Source organism: Equus przewalskii, chromosome 18 (assembly GCF_037783145.1).
Source record: "Equus przewalskii isolate Varuska chromosome 18, EquPr2, whole genome shotgun sequence".
NCBI lineage: Eukaryota > Metazoa > Chordata > Mammalia > Perissodactyla > Equidae > Equus > Equus przewalskii.
The window spans coordinates 36,210,176-36,232,372 of NC_091848.1; the positions used below are offsets into that span (position 1 = coordinate 36,210,176).

The 22,197-nt window shown below is 43.8% G+C and overlaps 1 protein-coding gene and 1 long non-coding RNA gene across 10 annotated transcripts in view; both read left to right on the forward strand.

Annotated features, from left to right (window-relative positions):
* On the forward strand, positions 1-929 carry LOC103549814 (uncharacterized). Its single transcript, XR_544620.2, has 2 exons — positions 1-144; positions 363-929. It is a non-coding gene; the product is annotated as an uncharacterized lncRNA (long non-coding RNA).
* Positions 930-2,977: 2,048 nt separating this feature from the next.
* The window catches only part of SLC12A8 (solute carrier family 12 member 8), a 127,075-nt gene continuing 107,855 nt past the window's right edge, over positions 2,978-22,197 (forward strand). For 6 of the 9 annotated variants that reach the window (XM_070583651.1, XM_070583653.1, XM_070583658.1 and 3 more), the window contains exons 1-2: positions 2,978-3,596; positions 4,934-5,028. In XM_070583651.1, coding sequence (XP_070439752.1) covers positions 4,978-5,028 — 51 coding nt within the window. In that variant the 5' untranslated portion in view covers positions 2,978-3,596; positions 4,934-4,977. The other 3 variants (XM_070583656.1, XM_070583655.1, XM_070583652.1) reach the window with 3 other exon arrangements.

Here is a 22,197-nt window from a genome sequence, read left to right on the forward strand (position 1 = left end):
AAGGCAGTTCTCATCGCCTACCACTGGAGAGGAAAGAGGTGAAGTTGCTTCTGTCTGTGGCTGAGCAGGGCAAGACCCACAGAGCAGCAACCTCAATACTGTGGGCTTCCACTTGAGCTGGAGTCATTCCTGCATAGAAAAAAGGTGAGTGTAAGAAGAATATTGTGATTTTTTATATAATGGGGCTGCAATAACAGTGAATTCAAACAATGAAATGAATAGAAATACTGTGAAACAAAATATTTTTTACCTTGGCTGGATATACTGTGTATTCACTACCTATTGCTGAATAACAAATGACCCCAAAACTTAATGGCTTAAAACAACAATAATTTATTATAGCTCATGGTTTCTGTGGTCAGGAATTCAGATGGAGCCCGGGAAGGACAGCTCGTCTTTGCTTTACAATGTCTGGGACCTCAGCTGGAAGAATCTGAGGCTGGAGACTGGAATCCCAGCTTGGGATGGTTTCACTCACATGTCTAGTGGTTGATGCTGGCTGTTGGTGGAAACACCCGAGTGTGGCCTCCCCATGTGGCCTGGGCTTCCTCACAATATGGTGGCTGAATTCCAAGGGTAAGTGCTCTGAGAGAAAGGAAGCCAGTTGGACTCCTTACTGCCTTTATGACCTAACCTAGGAAATCAAGCAGTGCGATTTCTTCCATTTTTCCTCTTGGTTGAGGCACTTAGAAAGATCTGTTCAGGCTCAAAGGCAGGGAACATAGACCCCACTTCTTTTTGAAGGAATGTCACTGTCACATTGCAAGGAGAACATACGGGATAGGATATGTTAGTGTAGCCATCTTTGGAAAATACAATCTGCCTCACATTGTTTGTCTTTTAATTTTCTTACTCATTTTTTTTCACATTCCAAAAGTAACATGTGCTCATTGTAAGAAAAAAATTTCAATAAAAATCCAGAATTTGTACACCAAAGTAGTTTCCTCTCCTACTTTACTCACTATCTTATTCTCACTCCCTAGAGATAACCACTATTAATAGTTTGATGTGTATTTTCCCATACAAACTATATATATATATATATATATGTATGTATATATATATACACACTGCTTTTTAAAAAATAACAAACTATACACATTATTCTGAAACTTGATGTTTTTACTCACTATTATGTGATGAACAGAGTTCTATGTTAGTACATATAAAAACACTTAATTCTAATGCTGGCTATCATAGTATGGCTGTGCCATAACTTATTTAATGGTTTTCTATTAATGGACATTTAGGTTATAATTTTTTTAACTATTACAAATTAATGATGCAATGAACATCCTTATACTAGGTCATGTAAGGTAGGATCTTAAAAATGGAATTGTTCTGGTAAAGGATATGCAGGATGCCATTTTTCAATATAACGAAAGTGGGTTTTTTTTTTAAGGTTAGTATCGTTGTTATAAGATAATCCACATTAAGCAGGAGACACTTTTTTTTCTTTGCAAATGGGCAGCTTTCTCTAGCCTTAACAGGGAGAAAAGAAACAAACATTTGTTCTTAGGTTTAGAAGATGCTTATAAGCTTTGAAGGGAAATTCTCATTTATGTAGAAAATGATGAGTGACAGGAAGTGGGTGATGATGAACAGAGAGCTGGATTTCCTTTTCTAATTTTTTTAGCACAGGCTAATATGGAATTGACTGTGGAGTCTTCAAAGTTCACATTGACACAGAGAGAGAGACTCGAGAAGGTGATAGCAAACAGGAAACCAGCTTGAGGCAAAAAACCAAAGTGTCATCTGTGACCCCAAAATAAGTAATAGAGTTGACTCTACTGGCCATACAGATGTAATAGGTGGATACATAGTGGATTCCAATTATATGACTGTACCATTCTGCCCACCTATCCAACCTTTGTTTACAGATGGCTAATCGGGGGTTCTTTCCTTGTGCAGAGATGGGTTATTAAAAGCTTTTTTGCTGGGAATGAAGTTCTGACACATGCTAGAGGCATTTATGCTAAGTGAACTAAGCCAGACACAAAAGGACAAATATTGTCTGCTTCTACTTACATGAAATATCTTGAAGAGCAAATTTATAGAGACAGAAAGTAGATTCGAGGGTACCATAGACTGGGGGTAGGGGGAATAGGGAGTTTTGCTTAATGGTACAGAGTTTCTTTTTGGGTGATGAAAAAGCTTTGGAAATAGATAGCAGTGGTGGTTTGCACAACATAGTGAATGTAATTAATGCCACTGAATTATACATTTAAAAATGGTTAGGGGCCAGCTCGGTGGCACAGCGGTTAAGTTTGCAAGTTCCGCTTCTCGGTGGCCCAGGGTTCGCGATTTGGATCCTGGGTGCGGACATGGCACCTCTTGGCAAAAGCCATGCTGTGGTAGGCGTCCCATGTATAAAGCAGAGGAAGATGGGCACAGACGTTAGCTCAGGGCCAGTCTTCCTCAGCAAAAAGAGGAGGATTGGCAGTAGTTAGCTCACGGCTAATCTTCCTCAAAAAAATAAATAAAAATAAAAAATAAAATTTTAATTAAAAAACGGTTAAAATGGTACATTTTATGTTATATATCTTTCCACACCAAAAAAAACCACCCTTCTTTGCTGGAGCAGGAGAGAGGCTGGGGCTCTGTCAGTGTTCCCATGGCTTTGCCTTCCCCTTTGTTTTTAAAAGAACCACCTCTATTTTTAGGGATTTTCACACAAAGGCTCATGTGGGCGTGGGAAGTACTCCCAGCTGCCCTCCTGTTTCTCAGAAGCCCACATGGAAGCCTAGCAAGTTATTTAAGGTTTAGGAAATATGCCAGATTGGAAATGGAGATAATTTAATCTCTCTGTATGTTAATTTAGTTTTTTTCTGCGAGCTGGGGCCCTGGAAACCTTACTTCACCCATGGGAAAGCCAGTTGCGGGTCTTGCTGAAGGTGGTGAGGGCAATCCCCCGCCCCCCACCTCAGCATGCCCGACGGCACTTTCTTGGCAAAAGCTTTCTACTTCCTGCGCGTCTGAGGGTCACTTGGTCCGGTAGCTGGGCGCACGCTGGGATCCTGGGGCGCAGTCTCAGTCTCCTGTCCAGAGGCTTCTGCACCGGCCCAGGAGGCCGCGGGACCAGTGTGGGAGCCGCGCGGGCTTCCCCCTCCCCGCCTTTCTCAGTGCTGGGTGCAAATCTTAGATGGGAGTGCAGTGAGGGGGCTCGCGTCTCTGTGCCCCTAATCCCGGGGCTGGGCGCCTCAGCTGGTTGCGCTGAACTAGTTGTCGAGGGCGGTAGTGGCAGGGGCTGGTCAAGTCAAGCCCGAGGGCTTGCGGACCCTCCCCCTTCTCCTCGCCCATCCCCTCCTTCCCCAGTCGAGATCCCGGTCCCCTTCCCCGGGCCTGCCAGCGCTGTCTGCAAGCGCGGAGCGCTCCTGGGCGGCGGTGGGTGCGCGGGCCGACGCTTACGGAGGGCAAGTCTCTGCAGCCTCCTCTCTCCCCCTGCACGCCAGACTCGAGGGTACAGGCGTGGCTGGGGTGCCCGAGCCCGCAGCCGCCTCGCCGGGGGCACAGCTGGGAGGCGCGGCGGACACCTGGTCAGCCACGTGGCGGCGGGCGGGGCCGCCGGCGCTGGGAGCTCGCGGGCCCGCGAGCAGGTGAGGGCGCACGGGGCTGGGGGACGGCGGCGCAGGGGGAGCTCGGGGCGGCCCCTCGCCCGGGAGCAGCTCTGTCCGGTAGTAAGGGGGCCCGACCTGGGGCGCCTTTGCCCACTGCTCGGGTAGAGCCCCCCTTCCCCGGTCACCTGGCGCGCGTCTGCACACGGACACGGGGACACGCGCGCCTCCCGCCTGGCCCGGAGGAGGATTTGTGGGTTCTCCCAGGGGGTCCCGAGGGCTCGGTCTGCGTCCCCGGCAGGGGCTGCTCCATCTGGGGTTCGCCTAAGGGCGGGGTGCAGAAGAGGCGCGGATCCTAGCGCCGACCGAGACCCGAGAGGGTCAGGCTCTGACTCTTTGCGTCCCGGGGTCCTTTCCCGTAGGCCGGGCAGCGGGGGTCGGCGAGGCCGAGCGCGCCACCCCAGGACCCGCTGGGGGTGCGCGTGGGCAGCGGGCCGGGAGGCGCAGGGACCTTTCCGGGCCTCCTCTCGCACCCTGCTGGTCTCCACAGCCCACCAAATCCCTGTGGTCTCCCCAGCTTCTCTCTGAGCGAAGCCCTCTCCCCCAACCCCAGCCCTTCTGCTCTGAATGCTCCTCAGTGCGCTGTCCTCTCCGCGCCTTCGCTGGCTACTCTCATAAATCCTCTTTTTCTCACATGACACAAGCTCTACCCCTTCTCTCATTCTCCCTTTTCCTCCTCCTTCCAAAATGTCGTGAGCCCTGTCTGTGTTCCAGCCCTATGCAGGGCAGAGGGGGCACACAGAGTGGGGCACAAGGTCCCTGTCCCAAGGAAAGTGGGGTCCAGGGCCAAGGGAAGACTCTGCCGGTCTGATGAGAACCAAGCCCTGATACTGATGCTCAGTCATCTTTTTCTTACCTGCCCTCTCCACTCCCCTACCCCTTCTGGCCCTGCTCCTAACCTCCACTCTCCCACTCTGCTCGTGGTCCAATCTACATTCACTCACCACCTGCAGCCAGTTCTAGTGAACTGATGGTGCCCTTGCCCTGGACAATTGTGTTCCCAGGATGGGTGAGGAGTGTAAAATTCTGTCCTTAAGGGCTGGGCAGCTGGCTCTGCCCCCCATATTGAAAGAGTTCAGGGAAGAAAGAGCGAGCTGGGGGCAGCTGTGGCCTTAGGACAGCAAGATTAGGGCACAGGAAGGCTCTGAAGGGTGAGTGGGATCTATCCGGGTACCAAAGAGGGGAAGGGGATGTTTTCACATGAAGCGGAACAGGGTCTCTTCCTCAGTTGGAGCCATGTCTGGTATAGAGGAAGGATGGACGATAAGCAGCGAGGGAAGGAGGACCTAGCCTGACCAAGGATGGTGTTTACTTTCCAGAGGGGTCTCCCCACCCAGACCGCCAGGACCCCATTTCCACGACAATGGCCGGGATGTCTCAAGTGCAGGAGCTCTTCCACGAGGCCGCCCAGCAGGTAGGCCTGGGTGCCATGGGAGTCTATGAGAGAACTGCTGGAGGCCTGTGGGCAAGGGGTTACCAGATGGGAAGCTGAATGGAAACATTACCGTGTGCTATTTTAAAAGTAATTATCTCAGAAGTTTATTTTGGTATTCCAGCTTAATCGAGAAAATATTATAGCCAACTCTTAACCATCTGTGTACAGAAAATCTCTAGTATTATTTGTAGTGGATTTTGAATCCTAGACACTGCCCCCCCCACCCCCCCACCCCAGCCCCATGGAGGTTTTCTGTGAACGGTCAGAGTAAGGTCTCAGATAACATGGACTCCCTTTAATATTGAATCAAATCAGTGTAAGAGGGTAAATTTATTTCTGAAAAACTCATATGCTGAAGCCAAATGGATTTCTGGATTTCCTGATGTCTTGCAGGTTTTTTTTCTTTGTCCTCTCCCTATTAATCCTTGGTTATAGTAAATATTCAACATAGCTAAGCAACTGAAGTGGCTTTCTCCAGAAATAGAGAGTTAATTCCTTAAAAAGTAAAACACATACTTAAGTGTTCATCAGCAAATTTCTTGCACCCAGGGGCTTTGCTGTTTAATGGTTATGCAACCTTGAAGTTTTCACCGCCCCTTGGATTTCTCTCATGTTTTGTAGAGAGGGGCAGGAGGGTTTCCCGGCATTATAATGGGGAATGAGCCCCCCCAAGAGGGGGGAGAATCAATTCAAGGCCTTACACAATAGCAAAAGAGCAGGGTCCAGAACCCGGATGTCCTGAGCCAAAGGGCAGAGGCTGGTGAGGGAGATGAGGTTCAGAGTTGGTGGAGGAGTCCAGTCTGGCTAGTTATCCCCTCTTCAGGTACACAGGTACATGTGAAAAAGCAGCATGGTGGCTGGCGGGGGGAGTGCTCCACAGAAGGTACTGCTCCCCTTCCCCTGGGAGGCCCAGGGCTGTATTCCTGCTCCCTTGGACTGAGTTCCTCGTAACTAGCCCCAGAAGTGTTCAGGCTGCTTAGAAATGAGTGCCTGGAGACTCGGAATAGCTCCTCAAAGGTATTTCAGAACCCTTGCCCACAGCTGCTCACTTCTGGGTAGAAAGGCCTGTGGCCACGTTCTTAGTGTGGTTGAGGTCCCTGAAAGACACCTTGATTTGTCAGGGGTCTTACATTTTATTTAGGTTCATCAGTCTCTCATCATACTTCCCATGAATTTTCTTTGGGTCTGTAAGACTATACATGAGTGTTTATGCACTTACCATATATTTGTGGACTAGTTCTTAAATAATGGGTGCTGTGTTAAGCATGAACAAGATACCAGATGAACAGATGGAAAACATGAGGCTCTTGTCCCCAGGGATTCCAAAAACAAAGACAAGTAAGACATTGTTGCTTCATCTCTGTGAAAGGGATCTGTTAAGGCTTAGCTGTGATTCTCTCTCCATGTTTAAAACTTTCAGTAGCTCTTTGTATCTACCACCCAGAGTTCAAACTCCTTAGCCTCGGCCCTACATGGTCTGGTCCAGCCTATTTTGAGCCTGGGCCCTGCATCCTCCTCTATGTGCACCACCTTCCAGCCAAAGCTCGCCATTCCCCAGGCTCTCTGCTTGTATCTTTCCCCTGCGTTGGTCTTTGCTGATACTTCTCTCTCAACTGATTTGTCCCTGGAACCCTCCAGGTACCTGAGGCAGTGCCTGGCGTTTAAGTGGATAATAAATGTTAGTCGACTAACCAGATGACCAAGCAACAGAAAACCACAAGGCAAGTTAAATTGTCCTAAGTGCCCTAGAGAGAGTTGATTTTTAAAATGTGGTGGATGCAAAGGCCTCTGTGTCACCTCCGTCTCCATCTCCCTCCCCCTCAGTCTCCAAACACTGAGGGACTGGACAGTGTTCAATGTCAGGGCCTTTGGTGTGCACTCTCGACACACATTTGAAATCCATCCCTTTTTCTCTGTTTCTCTTGCACTGTCTTGTCCAAGGTACCATTTCTTGATTGATTTATTCATATCCTCCTAACTTCTTTCTCCACTTTGCTATTAAAATGATCTTTTTCTAAAGCATAAATCTGTGCATTTGACCCCTCTACTTAAAGCCTTTCAGTGGCTTCTCACTGCCTTCAGGCATCAGTTTGGACTTCTCCTGGCCCCCAAGGCCCTCCGTGGTCTGACTGACCTCCCCTGCTCCCTCGGCATGCTCCATCACTGCACTTACCGTGTGGCATTGGAATGAGCTGCTTCTTTCTATCTCCCTTTAGTCTGTGAACTCCTTAAGTTCAGGGGCGTGTCTCATTCATTTTTGCATCCTCGATACCTGCCGTTAGTGCTCAGCATATGGAGGGTGCTCAGCCAATGTTGGTTCTACTTAATAGGACCCACCTGGCTAGGGACTGGGGAGCTGCCATGTGCATCAGGTCTTCAAATGGTGGAAGTAGAACATGTGGTGAAGCTGGGAGGCACATCCCAGGCCGAGAGGGTAAGAAAATGGCAATAACTACCAATGGTTGGGCCTTCGTGCCGAACATTTGATGTGCATTACCTCCTTTAACCTTCACAACAACTTTCTCAAGTAGAGATGATTATTTTGGTTCAACAGATGAAAACCTGAGGCACTTTGAACCGGGCCTGTCTGTTGCCAAGGCCCAGGATTTATTCCTTTCTGCTCTCTGCCTCCTGCCCCAATGGCATGAGCAAAGCTACCCAGTTGGTCAATCAAAGGCCTGTGTGGAGAGCAGATAGCAGATTGGGCGGCTAACATGTCTGAAGCTGAACTCTGGGAGCGACTGGCTCGCCAGAAGTTTCCCTTGAACCTTTTTCTACCTTTACTCCAGTCTCGGGAGTCAGGAATTCTGCCAAGAGCTTTGGAGCCTGAAGAACATGGAATTAAGAAGGTAGTGCCCAATGGGAAGACAGGCTGGTGGGTGCTTCACCAAACCCTTCTGTTCAAAGCTGCTCTTCTCTCGGGCACTGCAGCTGGAAAGTAGCTCTCAGGAAATCTGTCCAGAGATTGTGGGTTATGTGGAGAGGTGAAGGAGTGGATTCTTGGTCTGGCTTTAATTATCAGGACCAGATGGGGTAGCTGCGTGTGTGTGGGTGTGTGTGTGTGGGTGTGGGTGTGTGTGTGTGGGTCTGGGTGTGTGTGTGTTGGTCAGTAATAAGTGGGACGGCTGAGAAGAGGCTGTCGATATGCAGGTTAATGGGTGGCAGTCAAGGGCACACGTGCTGCCTGGGTTCAAGTACTGGCTCTAACACTGTGTGACCTTGGGCAAGTTACTGAACCTCTCGCTAAGCCTCCGTTACCTCACCTATAAAATGGCTACAATAAGAGAACCTACCCTAGAGAATTATGAAGGTTTAAAGAGAGAAGGCGTGTAAATATTTAGTATAGTGCTCAGTTCATAGCAAGCATTAAGTAAATGTTGGCTAATAATAAAACTAAGGTGGGGAGTGCGTATTTGGTCCATAAGGTAGTGATATCAGAAGTGATCAGAAGGTTCAGTTGGAAAATAAATGCATGACTCAGCACAGCAAAGTCAGGCAGGAGACCTGAGACGGGGGTCCCAAACCCAGGATGATTCCAGCTGCCAAAACCAGAAAGTGGGACGTTGCCCAGGACAACATGCTGGGTGGGCAGTCCACTGAGGAGGATGGGCCCTTTCTAGGCCTAGATGGGTCTGCAGTGGCTTGGGAATGTGTGCGTGTGTGTGTTTGAGGACCTACTGAACTTCCAGCAGGTACAAGTCCTGTTCCAGGAGCCTCCACCCTCGGGCCCTTCACTAATGTGCGATGTGGTTTGGTGGTGGGCTTGGACCTGGGAACTTGGGTTCCAAATTCTGACTGTGCCACTAGATGTGCTGGGCCCTGAGGCAAGTTACTCAAGGGCTCGCAGTCTGTTTCCACAACTGTGAGGTGGGGTGAGCGCACCTGATTTTCAGGGCTTTTATGCCATACGTGGAAGGAGCTGGCCCAGTGCCTGTCACATGGGGAGCACTAAACACAATGCGTGTTCAATGATTGGATGAAGCACATTTCACACTGAAACCCAGTAGAGTAGGCTGTTTGTGAAACATGGGGCTGGAGAGCTAAGGAGCAGCTGGTGCCAGAGGGAGGTGGATGGAAGGCTAATGACCTTAGATTCTGAGCTTGTCTCTGCCAGTCCCTGGACAGAGAGGACTGTGATGGACATGCTGTGTCAGGAAGATTATACTGGCGGGAAAGAGCGGGTGGCCTGAGACAGGGAGAGAAGGCAAGCAGGTAGGCTGTGTGAGGTCTGAAGTCCAGCAGGATCAATTCCTTTAGCGTCAGGAATAGTGAGAAAATTCAGCTCAGCTTACCAGGTATTTATTGAGTGCCTGTTCTTGCCAGGATCTCCAGATCCTGCTGGAAATGTTCAAACTGAAATCTCTTAATTGCTATGGAATAAGGAATGCCTCTAACTAATCTGAGGCTTTTGTCTTCCTTCTCCCAGAGTTGGATGGTCGTCAGAGAAACTTAAAGGGAAGCTGTGTCATGCTGTGGCACGAGAACGAGTCACCAAAGGCCACAGTTTACCTAGTACGAGTGACTCGTAGTCATCTTCTCCATCCAGCTTTCCTCCAGAGACTTGCGCTCCAGCAGGAGTGGGTCCATGAGGACCCTTTTCTGGGAAGTCTGTGCGCTAAAGTCTGGCTGGCCTGAGTTAATCACCCTAGAGAAGAGCCTGAAGCAGACCCAGGGAGTGGGTGCCCTGTCAGACCGTGGCTTCTGGCCCAAGTGTGGAAGGTGGTATCTCCAGGTTGGCTTCCAGGGTGTGACCCACCTCTGGCCTGTGCCATTCCCCAGCGTTGCCTGACTTCCTGCCTTCCCTTTCTCCCTCTGTCCTCCCCTCCTTTGCTCTCTCCCTGTCTCCTCCTCCTCGGTTCAGTGGCTTATCTAGGTTAGCTTGGCGCAGTAAGATTAACAAAGAGAGTCCAGTCAAGCTGTGGGCACTGGTGAACAGGGAGGTAGCACTGGCAAGAGAGGCAGATAGAAGTGAACATGTCAAGAGACAGAGGGGTCCTTAGAGATCCTCTGACCCAGTGCCCTTGCTTAGCATGTCAAGAAACAAGCCCAGAGATGTTGCATAACTTATCCAAAGACACACGCAAAGAGTGGCAGAGCCAGGCTGGAACCACGGCCAGTGACCCCACCATACAGCTCTGGGTTGATCTTAATGCATCCAGTCTTTAGGTTATAATGTGATCTTGAGCATTGGTGTCAGGCTTCATTGCAAAAGCTTTGCTCTTGTTTCCTGCACCCTCATTAGCCAGTGTACAGCTAAGAAACAATTTGTATTTTTGCTATTCATTTTTCAGGCCTATTTTGGCATCTTTTTTTAAAGCCAATATGCAAAGCGAGCTTTGCATGCGAGGTGATAGCATATTGCTTTATTAGTACATAGAGAAATGAATGCAACTGAGGAGAAAGGAAAAGGGAACCTAAGACAAGACTGTCTTGTTAGCCCCTCCTTTTACAGATAAAGAAACTACGGCCGAGAATAGTTGGGTGGAAGAGAAGGGCTCACATCCGGGCTTCTTGGAGCCATGACCCCTCTCACCTTCCCAGTTTTTGTAGAGCCTGAAGCTTGTAGGATTTTTAGAGATTCTGTTTAGTAAAAAGGTTACAAGTTACCAGTAAAGAATTAGGTATAATCTTTGTGAGGGTCTCAATGTAAGTGAAGGGTCTTGAAGCTTAAGCTGTTAGCTTCACTGCAAAACCACCAATGGTACCTGGACAGAACCCGCTTTTGGAGGTGGCAGAGGAAGAGAGGCTTCTCGTTCTGGAATCTGGGAGAGAAGAAGGGGCCAAAATCATCCTCAGGGTTGAGTTGAGTCTGAGACCTTCGTGGGGGCACCGTGACCCTTTCCTGCTCTTTCTCCTTTGTCTTTCCATTTTATAGCCCTGTTCGTTACTTAGCCTAGGAGGTCATCCCCAAAAACCAGAACTGGGCCAAAAATGCTGCATATTTGTAAAAAGTGGAATGGAGACATTTTCTGGATGAAGGTGTCCCAGAAACTGGGATGAAAGTGATTCTTCACTGAAATGAATTATTCTCTCTCATTTGTACCCAGAGGATCTTCATTTATGGACACGACTGAGTGATGCCATGCAGAAATCAATGCCATTGAAAGAAGAATTTACTGCTTACATTTCCCATGAGAAAGGGGAATGCCACACCATGCAGGGCCACAGGGGAAGCAAGGGGTTCTGGTCAGGAGGCAGAAAGGGGAGTGAGGGGAAACCTAGCCCAGAGCCTTTATTGGGATTTCCATGGGAAAGGCGGAGCAGAGTAAACTGCTCAGGACTGGCTGATTTGAGTAGTTCTGGTGAGCTTTGGGCTATAAGGTGGTCACTAGTTGCCTAGTACCTGGCCCTGGGATGATTTAGGGCTGGGGGAATATTGGCTTGGTGTGTAAGAATTAGGTAAAGGGGGTGGTTTGGGGAATAGACTTGAAATTGGTTGGTTTGCAAATGAAAAACATGCTCCTGGCCAGCGCTTTGCTAATCTCTAAGAACTGGTTAACCCTGGCAGGATCAATCTCTCCTCAGCCAGCAAGATGTTTAAGATACCCTAACATCATAAGATACGGAAAATAAAAAACATGATTAATCCATTCTGCCTAGCTGTGGATGAAAGGACTAGGTGACTTCAAAGCTTCTTACTGCCTTAGGGCATACTTCATCCATGGCCAGATATAGAAAAAATATAGTCCTGGCCATCATTTAATATATTGGGGTTTGCGAGGAGAATCCTACAAGCTGTGTTGATGACGCTGAAGCACTATTCTTGCAATTTGAGGAAGGTGCCACTAGGTGGTGCTCAGACTCTGGTCTGGTCTGAACATCCTGGTTTCCTATAGGGGTGGAGGGCAGTTTTAGCTTATTTTTCCATTCATTTTATACTTTCTCTGACCAAAATGTATCTCTTCAAGATAACAGTTTAAACACTAGATAGCTCTATATTCATAGAACGACATCAAATAATTGTAGTAAGATTGAAAGAAATATACATACCTGAGTATAATTCAATTCACTATCTTTTTGCTTTTCAATCATTAAGTATAATGTAATCTGATTCTTAAAATTGTTTTTTTTCCCTGAGTTTTCCTACCTTAATCAAAAGACTATGGTGGTTATAGTGGTGGTGGTGTGCTTTACCATAGCTTGGCACGAAAAGTCTTCAGAGGTAGCACTTATTCAGGCTTTGATGCGTTTCTAATAGGATAATGCTTGACGTTACCGATTCTCGGAAGAAAGATCCTATTTACATTTCCTTTGTTTCTGTTTTGGTGTATGAGTATTTTCGTTTTCATATGAACAGGCATAAAGAAAGAAAAAAAGATAGTGGAGTAAAAACCACTGTTCTGTGTGAAAAATTCTTTGATGTTCTTTTCCTAACCTGCAGATAGCTTGTAAATCACATCCAGGGTCCCTGTCAGCAGGGACAAGATTTAGGTACCTACTGATGAACTTGAAGCCCTGGTGGCCTAGCAACCCTTACTATGCCAAAAATAGTTGTGTCTCATCCAGATGATAAATTTGCTCTAACATGAATCCCAGTGTTCATGGAATTGAACTTAAAAGAAAACAGAAAGCCATAACTCGTTTTGAGTTACTTTCCCTTTGTATTTTAGTCGGTTATCAGTAAAGAACAATGCAAAGCAAAAACGAATTCTAATTTTTTAAAAAAGATATGCAATTTTAAGGACAGACATCAATTTTACAAAAGGCTTCACTATCTTTAAGTGTCCTGTCATCCAATACGTTAAAATGTGATTCGAATCACAGGCGTCTTTGGTGAATCCATCCATTGCATAAAAGGAAGTTGAGTTATAAAGAGTACTACTGACTCTAGGTCAGCATTCTCTTTTTAAAATATTTCTAACAAAGTGATGATTTTTTTCTTTAAATAAAAAATGTTAATAGTTCTGTCATAAAAGTACTGCATGCATACAATAAAAAATTTAAATAATAGAGAATGATGTAAAATGAAAAGCCTTCATCCTTTCTTCCTTCACCACCATTCCCCAGAAACAGTCACTGCCAATGGTTTCTGGTTTTCATTTTCCCTAGCGGTTATTATTATAACTGTAAATAATCTATTCATACCTCAATTTCTTGACCACGTTATCAATTTATTATCAGTTCACTTCTTGCTTCCTGATGTGGAAAAAGAGGACATTGGCACGTTTACTCTTCCTTCCATTTGTCTTGTTTCATTTCTAATTTTTTGTTAGATTATTATTTTTACATGGTCAAGATTTCAAAAAATTATACTTTTTTCTGTCATTATAATGAACATTTCCAAGTTTGTTATAGTTGGTTATAAAAATTTTAAACCTATAAATAGCATTTACAATAATAAGATGTGTGTGTGTGTCTAACTGAATAACCAAGTGACGTTATTGGACTCTTGGAGAAGAAACAATCTTAAGTTGTTAAAGCTTTGCTGCTTCTGAGCAACAGGATCTTAATTTCTTTCAAGTTTCTTTTCATTCTTTTGGTTCATATGCAGCTACTGCTGTTTCTTATATCTCGTGTCACTCTTTTTTTGGTGATTCTCTTATCTTTTGCGTGACAGTAATTTTTTTCATATATGGATCAGTGGTAGTAAATTACTCTTTCCTTTTCTAACTATAGAACTGTGGGAGGCCAAATTTTTTTCATGTACTTCAAAAACAACATTTTGCAACAGATTGAATGCAGAAGTAGATATGAGAATCCAGCTGTCTTCCATCAGGCCAGACAGTAAAACAATTCACAAACTGGGTAACGAGGCCTCTCTTTCCACTAAATGTTTTTGTTTCGGAAAGTAGTTATTTTTCATGGAAATATATTTATTTATAAAATAAATATCATTGATTTTAGCAGATAATGGGCTTATCATTGTTATTTTTAAATGATTAATAAATATTGTAAAAATTTCTCTTTAAATTTCTAATATGGTAAATACTGATAGGTATAACTCACATAAACAAAAGTTCTTTGGGGTCCTCAAAAAAATTTTTTTTTTTATTGAGTCATTGATAGGTTACAATCTTGTGAAATTTCAATTGTACATTAATGTTTGTCAGTCATGTTGTAGGTGCACCACTTCACCCTTTGTGCCCACCCCCCACCCCACCTTTCCCCTGGTATCCACTAAACTATTCTTGGTCCATCGTTTTAAATTCCTCATATGAGTGGAGTCATACACAGATTATCTTTCTCTCGCTGGCTTATTTCATTTAACATAATTCTCTCAAGGTCCATCCATGTTATTGCAAATGGAATGATTTTGTTCTGTTTTGCAGCTGAGTAGTATTCCATTGTATATATGTACCACATCTTCTTTATCCATTTGTCTGTTGCTGGACACTTAGGTTGCTTCCACGTCTTGGCTATTGTAAACAGTGCTGCAATAAACATTGGGGTGCACAGGACTTTTGGGATTGCTGACTTCAGGCTCTTTGGATAAGTGGGATGGCTGGATCGTATGGTAGTTCTATTTTTAGTTTTTTGAGGAATCTCCATACTGTTTTCCATAGTGGCTGCACCAGTTTGCATTCCCACCAGCAGTGTATGAGGGTTCCTTTTTCTCCGCAACCTCTCCAACATTTGTTGCTATTAGTTTTAGATATTTTTGTCATTCTAACGGGTGTAAGGTGATATCTTAGTGTAGTTTTGATTTGCATTTCCCTGATGATCAGCGATGATGAGCATCTTTTCATGTGCCTATTGGCCATCAGTATATCTTCTTTGGAGAAATGTCTGTTCATGTCTCCAGCCCATTTTTTGATTGGGTTGTTTGATGTTTTGTGGTTGAGTTGCGAGAGTTCTTTATATATTATGGATATTAAGCCTTTGTCAGATATATGACTTGCAAATATTTTTTCCCAGTTAGTGGGTTGTTTTTTTGTTTCAATCCTGTTTTCATTTGCCTTGAAGAAGCTCTTTAATCTGATGAAGTCCCATTTGTTTATTCTTTCTATTGTTTCCCTTCTCTGAGAAGGCATGGTGTCCGAACAGATCCTTTTAATACTGATGTCAAAGAGTGTACTGCCTACGTTTTCTTCCAGAAGCCTTATGGTTTCAGGTCTCACCTTTAGGTCTTTAATCCATTTTGAGTTTATTTTGGTGAATGGTGAAAAAGAATGGTCAATTCTCATTCTTTTACATGTGGCTTTCCAGTTTTCCCAGCACCATTTGTTGAAAAGACTTTCTTTTCTCCATTGTATGCCCTCAGCTCCTTTGTCAAAGATAAGCTGTCCATAGATGTGTGGTTTTATTTCTGGGCTTTCAGTTCTGTTCCATTGATCTGTGCACCTGTTTTTGTACCAGTACCATGCTGTTTTGATTACTGTAGCTTTGTAGTATGTTTTGAAGTCAGGGATTGTGATGCCTCCCGTTTTGTTCTTTTTTCTCTGGATTGCTTTAGAAATTTGGGGTCTTTTGTTGCCCCATATGAATTTTAGGATTCTTTGTTCTAATTCTGTAAAGAATGTCATTGGGATTCTGATTGGGATGGCGTTGAATCTGTAGATTGCTTTAGGTAGAACAGACATTTTAACTATGTTTATTCTTCCAATCCATGTACATGGAATGTCTTTCCATCTCCTTATGTCGTCATCCAATTCTCTCAGAAAGGCCTTGTAATTTTCATTATGTAGGTCCTTCACTTCCTTAGTTAAATTTACCCCAAGGTGTTTTATTCTTTTTTTTGCGATTGTGCATGGTATTGTATTCTTGAGTTCTTTTTCTGTTGGTTCATTACTGGAGTATAGAAATGCTACTGATTTATGCAAATTGATTTTATACCCTGCAACTTTGCTGAAGTTGTTGATTACTTCTAACAGTTTTCCAATGGATTCTTTGGGGTTTTCTATATATAAGATCATGTCGTCTGCAAACAGCAAGAGTTTCACTTCTTCCCTCCCTATTTGGATTCCTTTTATTCCTTTTTCTTGCCTGATTGCTCTGGCCAGGACCTCCAGTACTATGTTAAATAAGAGTGGTGATAGAGGGCATCCTTGTCTCGTTCCTGTTTTCAGGGGGATGGCGTTCAGTTTTTGCCCATTGAGTATGATGTTGGCTATGGGTTTGTCGTATATGGCCTTTATTATGTTGAGGTAGTTTCCTTCTATGCCCATTTTGTTCAGAGTTTTTATCATAAATGGCTGTTGGATCTTGTCAAATGCCTTCTCTGCATCTATTGAGATGATCATGTGGTTTTTATTCCTCAGTTTGTTGATGTGGTGTATCACGTTGATTGATTTGCAGATGTTGAACCATCCCTGTGTGCCTGGTATGAATCCTACCTGATCCTGATGTATGATTCTTTTGATGAATTGCTGAATTCTGGTTGCCAAAATTTTGTTTAGAATTTTTGCATCTATGTTCATCAGTGATATTGGCCTGTAGTTCTCTTTTTTTGTGGTGTCCTTGTCAGGTTTTGGTATCAGCGTGAGGTTGGCCTCATAGAATGTGTTAGGAAGTGTTCCATCTTCCCTAATTTTTTGGAATAGCTTGAAAAGGATAGGTATTAAATCCTCCCTGAAAGTTTGGTAGAATTCCCCAGGAAAGCCATCTGGTCCTGGGGTTTTATTCTTTGGGATGTTTTTGATTGCTGTTTCAATCTCTTTCCTTGTGATTGGTCTGTTCAAATTGTCTGCCTCTTCTTGAGTGAGCTTTGGGAGATTGTAGGAGTCCAGGAATTTATCCATTCCCTCTAGGTTATCCATTCTGTTGGCATATAGTTTTTTGTAGTATTCTCTTATAATCTGTTGTATTTCTGCAGAGTCTGTTATTATTTCTCCTCGCTCATTTCTGATTTTGTTTATTTGAGCTTTCTCCCTTTTTTTCTTTGTAAGTCTGGCTAGTGGTTTGTCAATTTTATTTATCTTCTCAAAAAACCAGCTCTTTGTCTCATTGATCCTTTCTACTGCCTTTTTCGTTTCAATAGTATTTATTTCTGCTCTGGTTTTTATTATTTCTCTCCTTCTGCTGACTTTGGGCTTCATTTGTTCTTTTTTCTGTAGTTCAGTTAGGTGTGCTTTAAGGTTGCTTATTTGGGATTTTTCTTGTTTGTTAAGATGTGCCTGTATTGCGATGAATTTTCCTCTTAATACAGCTTTTGCTGTATCCCATATGAGTTGGTATGGCATGCTATCATTTTCATTTGTTTCCAGGTATTTTTTTATTTCTTCTTTAATTTCTTCAATGATCCATTGCTTGTTCAGTAGTGTGTTGTTTAGTCTCCACATCTTTGTGCCTTTCTCAGCTTTTTTCTTGTAATTAATTTCTAGCCTTGTAGCACTATGATCTGAGAAGATGCTTGCTATTATTTCAATTTTTTTTAATTTGTAGAGGCTTGCCTTGTTTCCCAACATATGGTCTATCCTAGAGAATGTTCCATGTGCACTTGAGAAGAATGTGTATTCAGCTCCTTCAGGGTGGAGTGATCTATATATGTCTATTAAGTCTAATTGTTTTAGTTTTTCATTCAGCTCCACTATTTCCTTGTTGATTTTCTGTCTGGATGATCTGTCCATTGATGTGAGTGGGGTGTTGAGGTCCCCTACCATTATTGTGTTGTTTTTAACATCTTCCTTTAGGGTCCTCAATAATTTTTAAGAATGTAAACGAGGTTGGAGACCAAAAAGTTTGAGAGCAGCTGTTCTAGCGACTGAATATACATTTTAAACTCTTCACAGTTTATTTGGAGTTACTTCGTGTAGAATGGAGGAACGTGGCAGTGATCTGGGCCCTGTTGTCAACCCTCTTCTCCCATCTTTCCTGCTGTACGTGCCGCATCTGTTACTTCCGCAGACCTGAGGAAGCCCTCGAGATCATGTGACACCAGGGAAGGCCTGTGGCCCAGGTCTGCTCCAGGGATGAGCTCCGGACTTGGAGCTTCTCAGGTGCCTCGGAAGACGGCTCTTCTTTCTGCGGCCCTGGGCTGGGGCATCCTTTGCTTCTGCTTCACCCCTCCAAGCCCACCTGCAGGGATTCCTCCAAATGTCTAATCTGCTGGCGGCACTTGTTTTCCTCCCTTTTTAGTTATAATTATAGTTTCATACTTGAAAAAAACCCCACATCTTTTCTGTCATTTTCATGGTAACTGGGAAGGTGGAAAAGCTCTTACTCTGCCATCTTAAAAGAGGGGCTTAGGAGCCAGCCCCAGTGACCTAGTGGTTAAGTTCAGCACACTCCACTTCAGCAGCCTGGGTTCAGTTCCCAGGCAACAGACCTACACCACTATGTTAGCAAGCCATGCTGTGCTGGCGGCCCACATACTAAAAAATAGAGGAAGATTGGCATGGATGTTAGCTCAGGGCAGATCTTCCTCAGCAAAAATAAAAATAAAAAAAAAAGAGGTGCTTAATGTCAGCACATTCTAAAACACATTCATTCATTCATTCAACTAACTCACATTTAGTAAATACCTCTTCCATGTTGGGCATTTGGAGTACAAGAGTGAACAAGCTATTTTTTCTTTATAAGTGTCTGGGTTCCTTTTATTTAAAAGAAAATAGCTTTTATTGAAGTTATTATTTATTTTGAAACTTTTTAAATTTTGGTAAAATTTCACACTCAGAGAGTTGCAGTAGTACAAAGAAGCCCCATATATTCTTGACTCAGATTTACCAGTTATTAACGTTTTGTCTTTTTGCTTTATCATTTGTGTACTCTCTCTCTCTCTATGTTTCTATTCCATATATATATTCTATATTCTAATACAGATTATATTCTATAATATATATATTTTTTCCCAAGCCATTTGAAAGTAATTTGTAGACATCATGTCCCCTTATTCATAAGAACTTCAATGTGTATTTCCTAAGGACAAGAATTTTTTTCAGCTAACCACAGTGTATCTATCAAGATCATTGGTAAATCCTATTATCTGATCCACAGTTCCGCATTCCAATTTTGCCAATTATCCCCCTAACATCCCATAGCTTTTCCCCAGTTTAAGATCATACATTGTATTTAGTTATCACATCTCCTTAGTCTCTATAATCTGAAACAATTCCTTCGTCTTTCTTTGTCTTTCACGACCTTGACATTTCTTGAAGAACACAGGCCAGTTATTTTGTGGAATGTCCCTCAGTTTGGGAGATGACACCTCATGATTGGGTTTAGGTTTTGTATTTTGGGCAGGAATACCATAGAAGTGATATTGTGTTCTTCTCAAGGCATCATATTATGAAGTACAGGATTTCTGTTTGTCTCATTATTGGTGATGTTAATTTGGTTACTTATTTAAGGTGGTGTCCACTAGGTTAATTCACTCTAAAGTTACTAACTTGCACTTTGTGATTAATAAATAATTTGTTGGGGGTACTTTGAGACTATGGGAATATCTTGTTCCTCATCAATCTTTCACCCACTAGCTTTGGCATCCATGGATGATTCTTAGCAGAATCAATTACCATCATGCACCACATAACAATGTTTCAGTCAGCAAAGGACTGCATCTACAACTGTGGTCCCGTAAGATCAGTATCATATAGACTAGTTGTATAGTTGACTATACCATCTAGGTTGTGTAAATACACTCTATGATGTTTGCAAAATGATGAAATTACCTAACAACACGTTTCTCAGAATGTATCCCCATTGTTAAGTGACGCATGACCGTATATATTACTGTGATGGTTGCAAAATGATGATTTTCTAATACCATCATTCCTCTTACATATATTAACTGATCATCTACTATACAGAAGGACTTTCCCTTCTTCTTCATATTTTAATTAATTAGTATCTATATGGACTCAGATTCTTATTTTATTTCACAAATATTCTGTTGGTATTATTATTTATTTAGCGCTCAGATTATTTCAGATTTGGCCAGCAGGAGCCCCTTCAAGCTGGCTCCTGTGTCCTTTTGACACATCCTCATTATTTTTTTTTAGCACTTCCTTATGTTCTGGTACTAAATAGTCCAGGCTCATTTTATACTTTCTCTGCCCCAGCCCTGAATCAGCCATTTCTCCAAAGAGCTTTGGTTCCTTAAACTGAGGAATGGTATTTAGAGACCAAGATCTGGGTGTCAGGTATGTTCATTGCAACTGGGGTGTCTTTGCTTATAGACCCTTAAGTGAACAGAGAGAAGGAATATAAATATAGTTAGAAATATGTATACAGTCATGTGCCACATAACAATGTTTCAGTCAATGACAGACCGCATATATGATGGCGGTCCCATAAGATTAGTACCATACAGCCTAGGTGTGTAGTAGGCTATACCATCTAGTTATGTGTGAGTACACTCTGTGATGTTTGCACAATGGCGAAATCGCCTAACAATACATTTCTCAGAACGTAACTCTGTCATTAAGTGATACATGACTGTCTATATATTTACTTAGCTGTGTATTTTTCTATATATATTAAAAACTGTCAATTCAAATGGGTACCTCTAATTCCAATTTATCACCCCAGGGTTAATTCTTCTATTTTTTCCTCTTTCCTTAGTTGCAACTCCCTTCTCTAATAGTGAGAAACTTGACTCCCATCAGTATATTTACTTATTTGCTCAATCTTACAATTCACAGAAATCAGATTCAGAATTGGTAATTCCTACCCCTGCAAAAAACACACTTTCTGTCTAGAATTTAAATCAGTTTGTAGTTATTCTTATCTTTAGATGGACAGCTCATAGTCAAAGTAGCACATTCAAAAGTTACTCTGCTCAGCTTGTTTTCCACCTTCAGTGTGCTTATGTTGTTCATTTAAAATACAGTTTGGTTAATTTGTTTCTCTTTGCATTCTATTTTAATTTTTCTTTCTCATCCTTGTTGATTTTGATTTGATTTTGTTTTATTTTGAGTACGTAAAACATTAACATACTTCTACAAGTCAAAACTACTCAGTACTTAAGAATTCTTAAGTGGATATGGTATTGAGTGATCCACTGAAGCACCTAGAAGAATAAACCTATTGCCACTGATTTTTAGCTGGTTTGCCTGTTATTGGGGGAGGGCGTTAGGGTTGGTGTTTCTCCTCCTGGTGTTAAACGCAGGTAGACTTTCCAGCAGCAGCCTGAGTCCTGCAGGAAAGGCTCTGCCCTTTTGCCAAGGAGGCTGGGAGGGGAAGGGGAAGCTCATACATGTGGCCATGGCATTGCTGCTGTGAGACGGTACCAGGGGTCCAGAGCACTGTCTCTGGGCTCTGAGTCCTAGGGGCAGAAGTGGCTACTCTGCGGGGAAGGAGCTGATGTGTGGTTTTACGAGGCGGACCTTGAGCAGGGATTTCCCATCAGCATCGATGTTTTCACAGCGTCTGAGGGTCTTGCCACTCCTGGGGCTGTGTGGTTTTGTAAGCAGGTCGTGTCTTGGGAGATTCCCAGCATTGGACACGGAGTAGGATGCACAGGCATGGAAAAACCACAGATCCAGCATATGTAGGAACTACTGTATGTAGACACTGGCTTTTGAACTCATCCTGTGGCAGAAGAAACGCACACTGCCAGGAAGATCTCACATTTCTAGGAATGACGACATCAGTATTGACCAAGGGCGTGGCCCAGATTCGAATCCAGGGGAATCAGACTTTGACTACACCATGTGGGTCCTTGCCTCCTCCACTGCTGAGCTGTTTCCATTTCCAGTATCAGTCGGGGTGGCAGAGTGCTCACTGGAGGTGCATTCCACAACTCCTAGGACAATACAGAGGGGGCTGGCTCCCTCGACGCTGGCACTGGGCAGAGGTTAGAGAGCCAGCTTTCAGGGCTGAGCTGTAGAGCAAGGATGCACCTGAAACGTGAGGATGAGTTAGCAGGGGAAAATAGCAAATGCACGGTCAAGAAGACCTCTTTTCTTTCCTTTCCTCCCAATTTCCCTGAAGAAATCCTCACTCGTATTTAAAATTGTGTGTTGTGCTTCATGCTTACAAAAAGCTTTTACAATTCTCATTTCATCCAAACTGTCCAAAAACCCCACGATGCAGGTATATAGCTCTCTGCATCTTATACAGGTACCGCAGGTGGGCTCTGGCCCCTGGAGCCCGTGGCGCTGCTGGGCCCCATGCCGGCTCCAGCTCCAGGCGCCCGTTCAGAGCCAGAGGAAAGCAATGTGCGCCCACTTTGCCCAGTGGGTCACAGTTCAGCAGCGGCTTGGGATACTCTCTGAGGTGTAATTAACAGTTAAATAATTAGCTCTCAGAGAGCAAACTGCCGGCTCACGT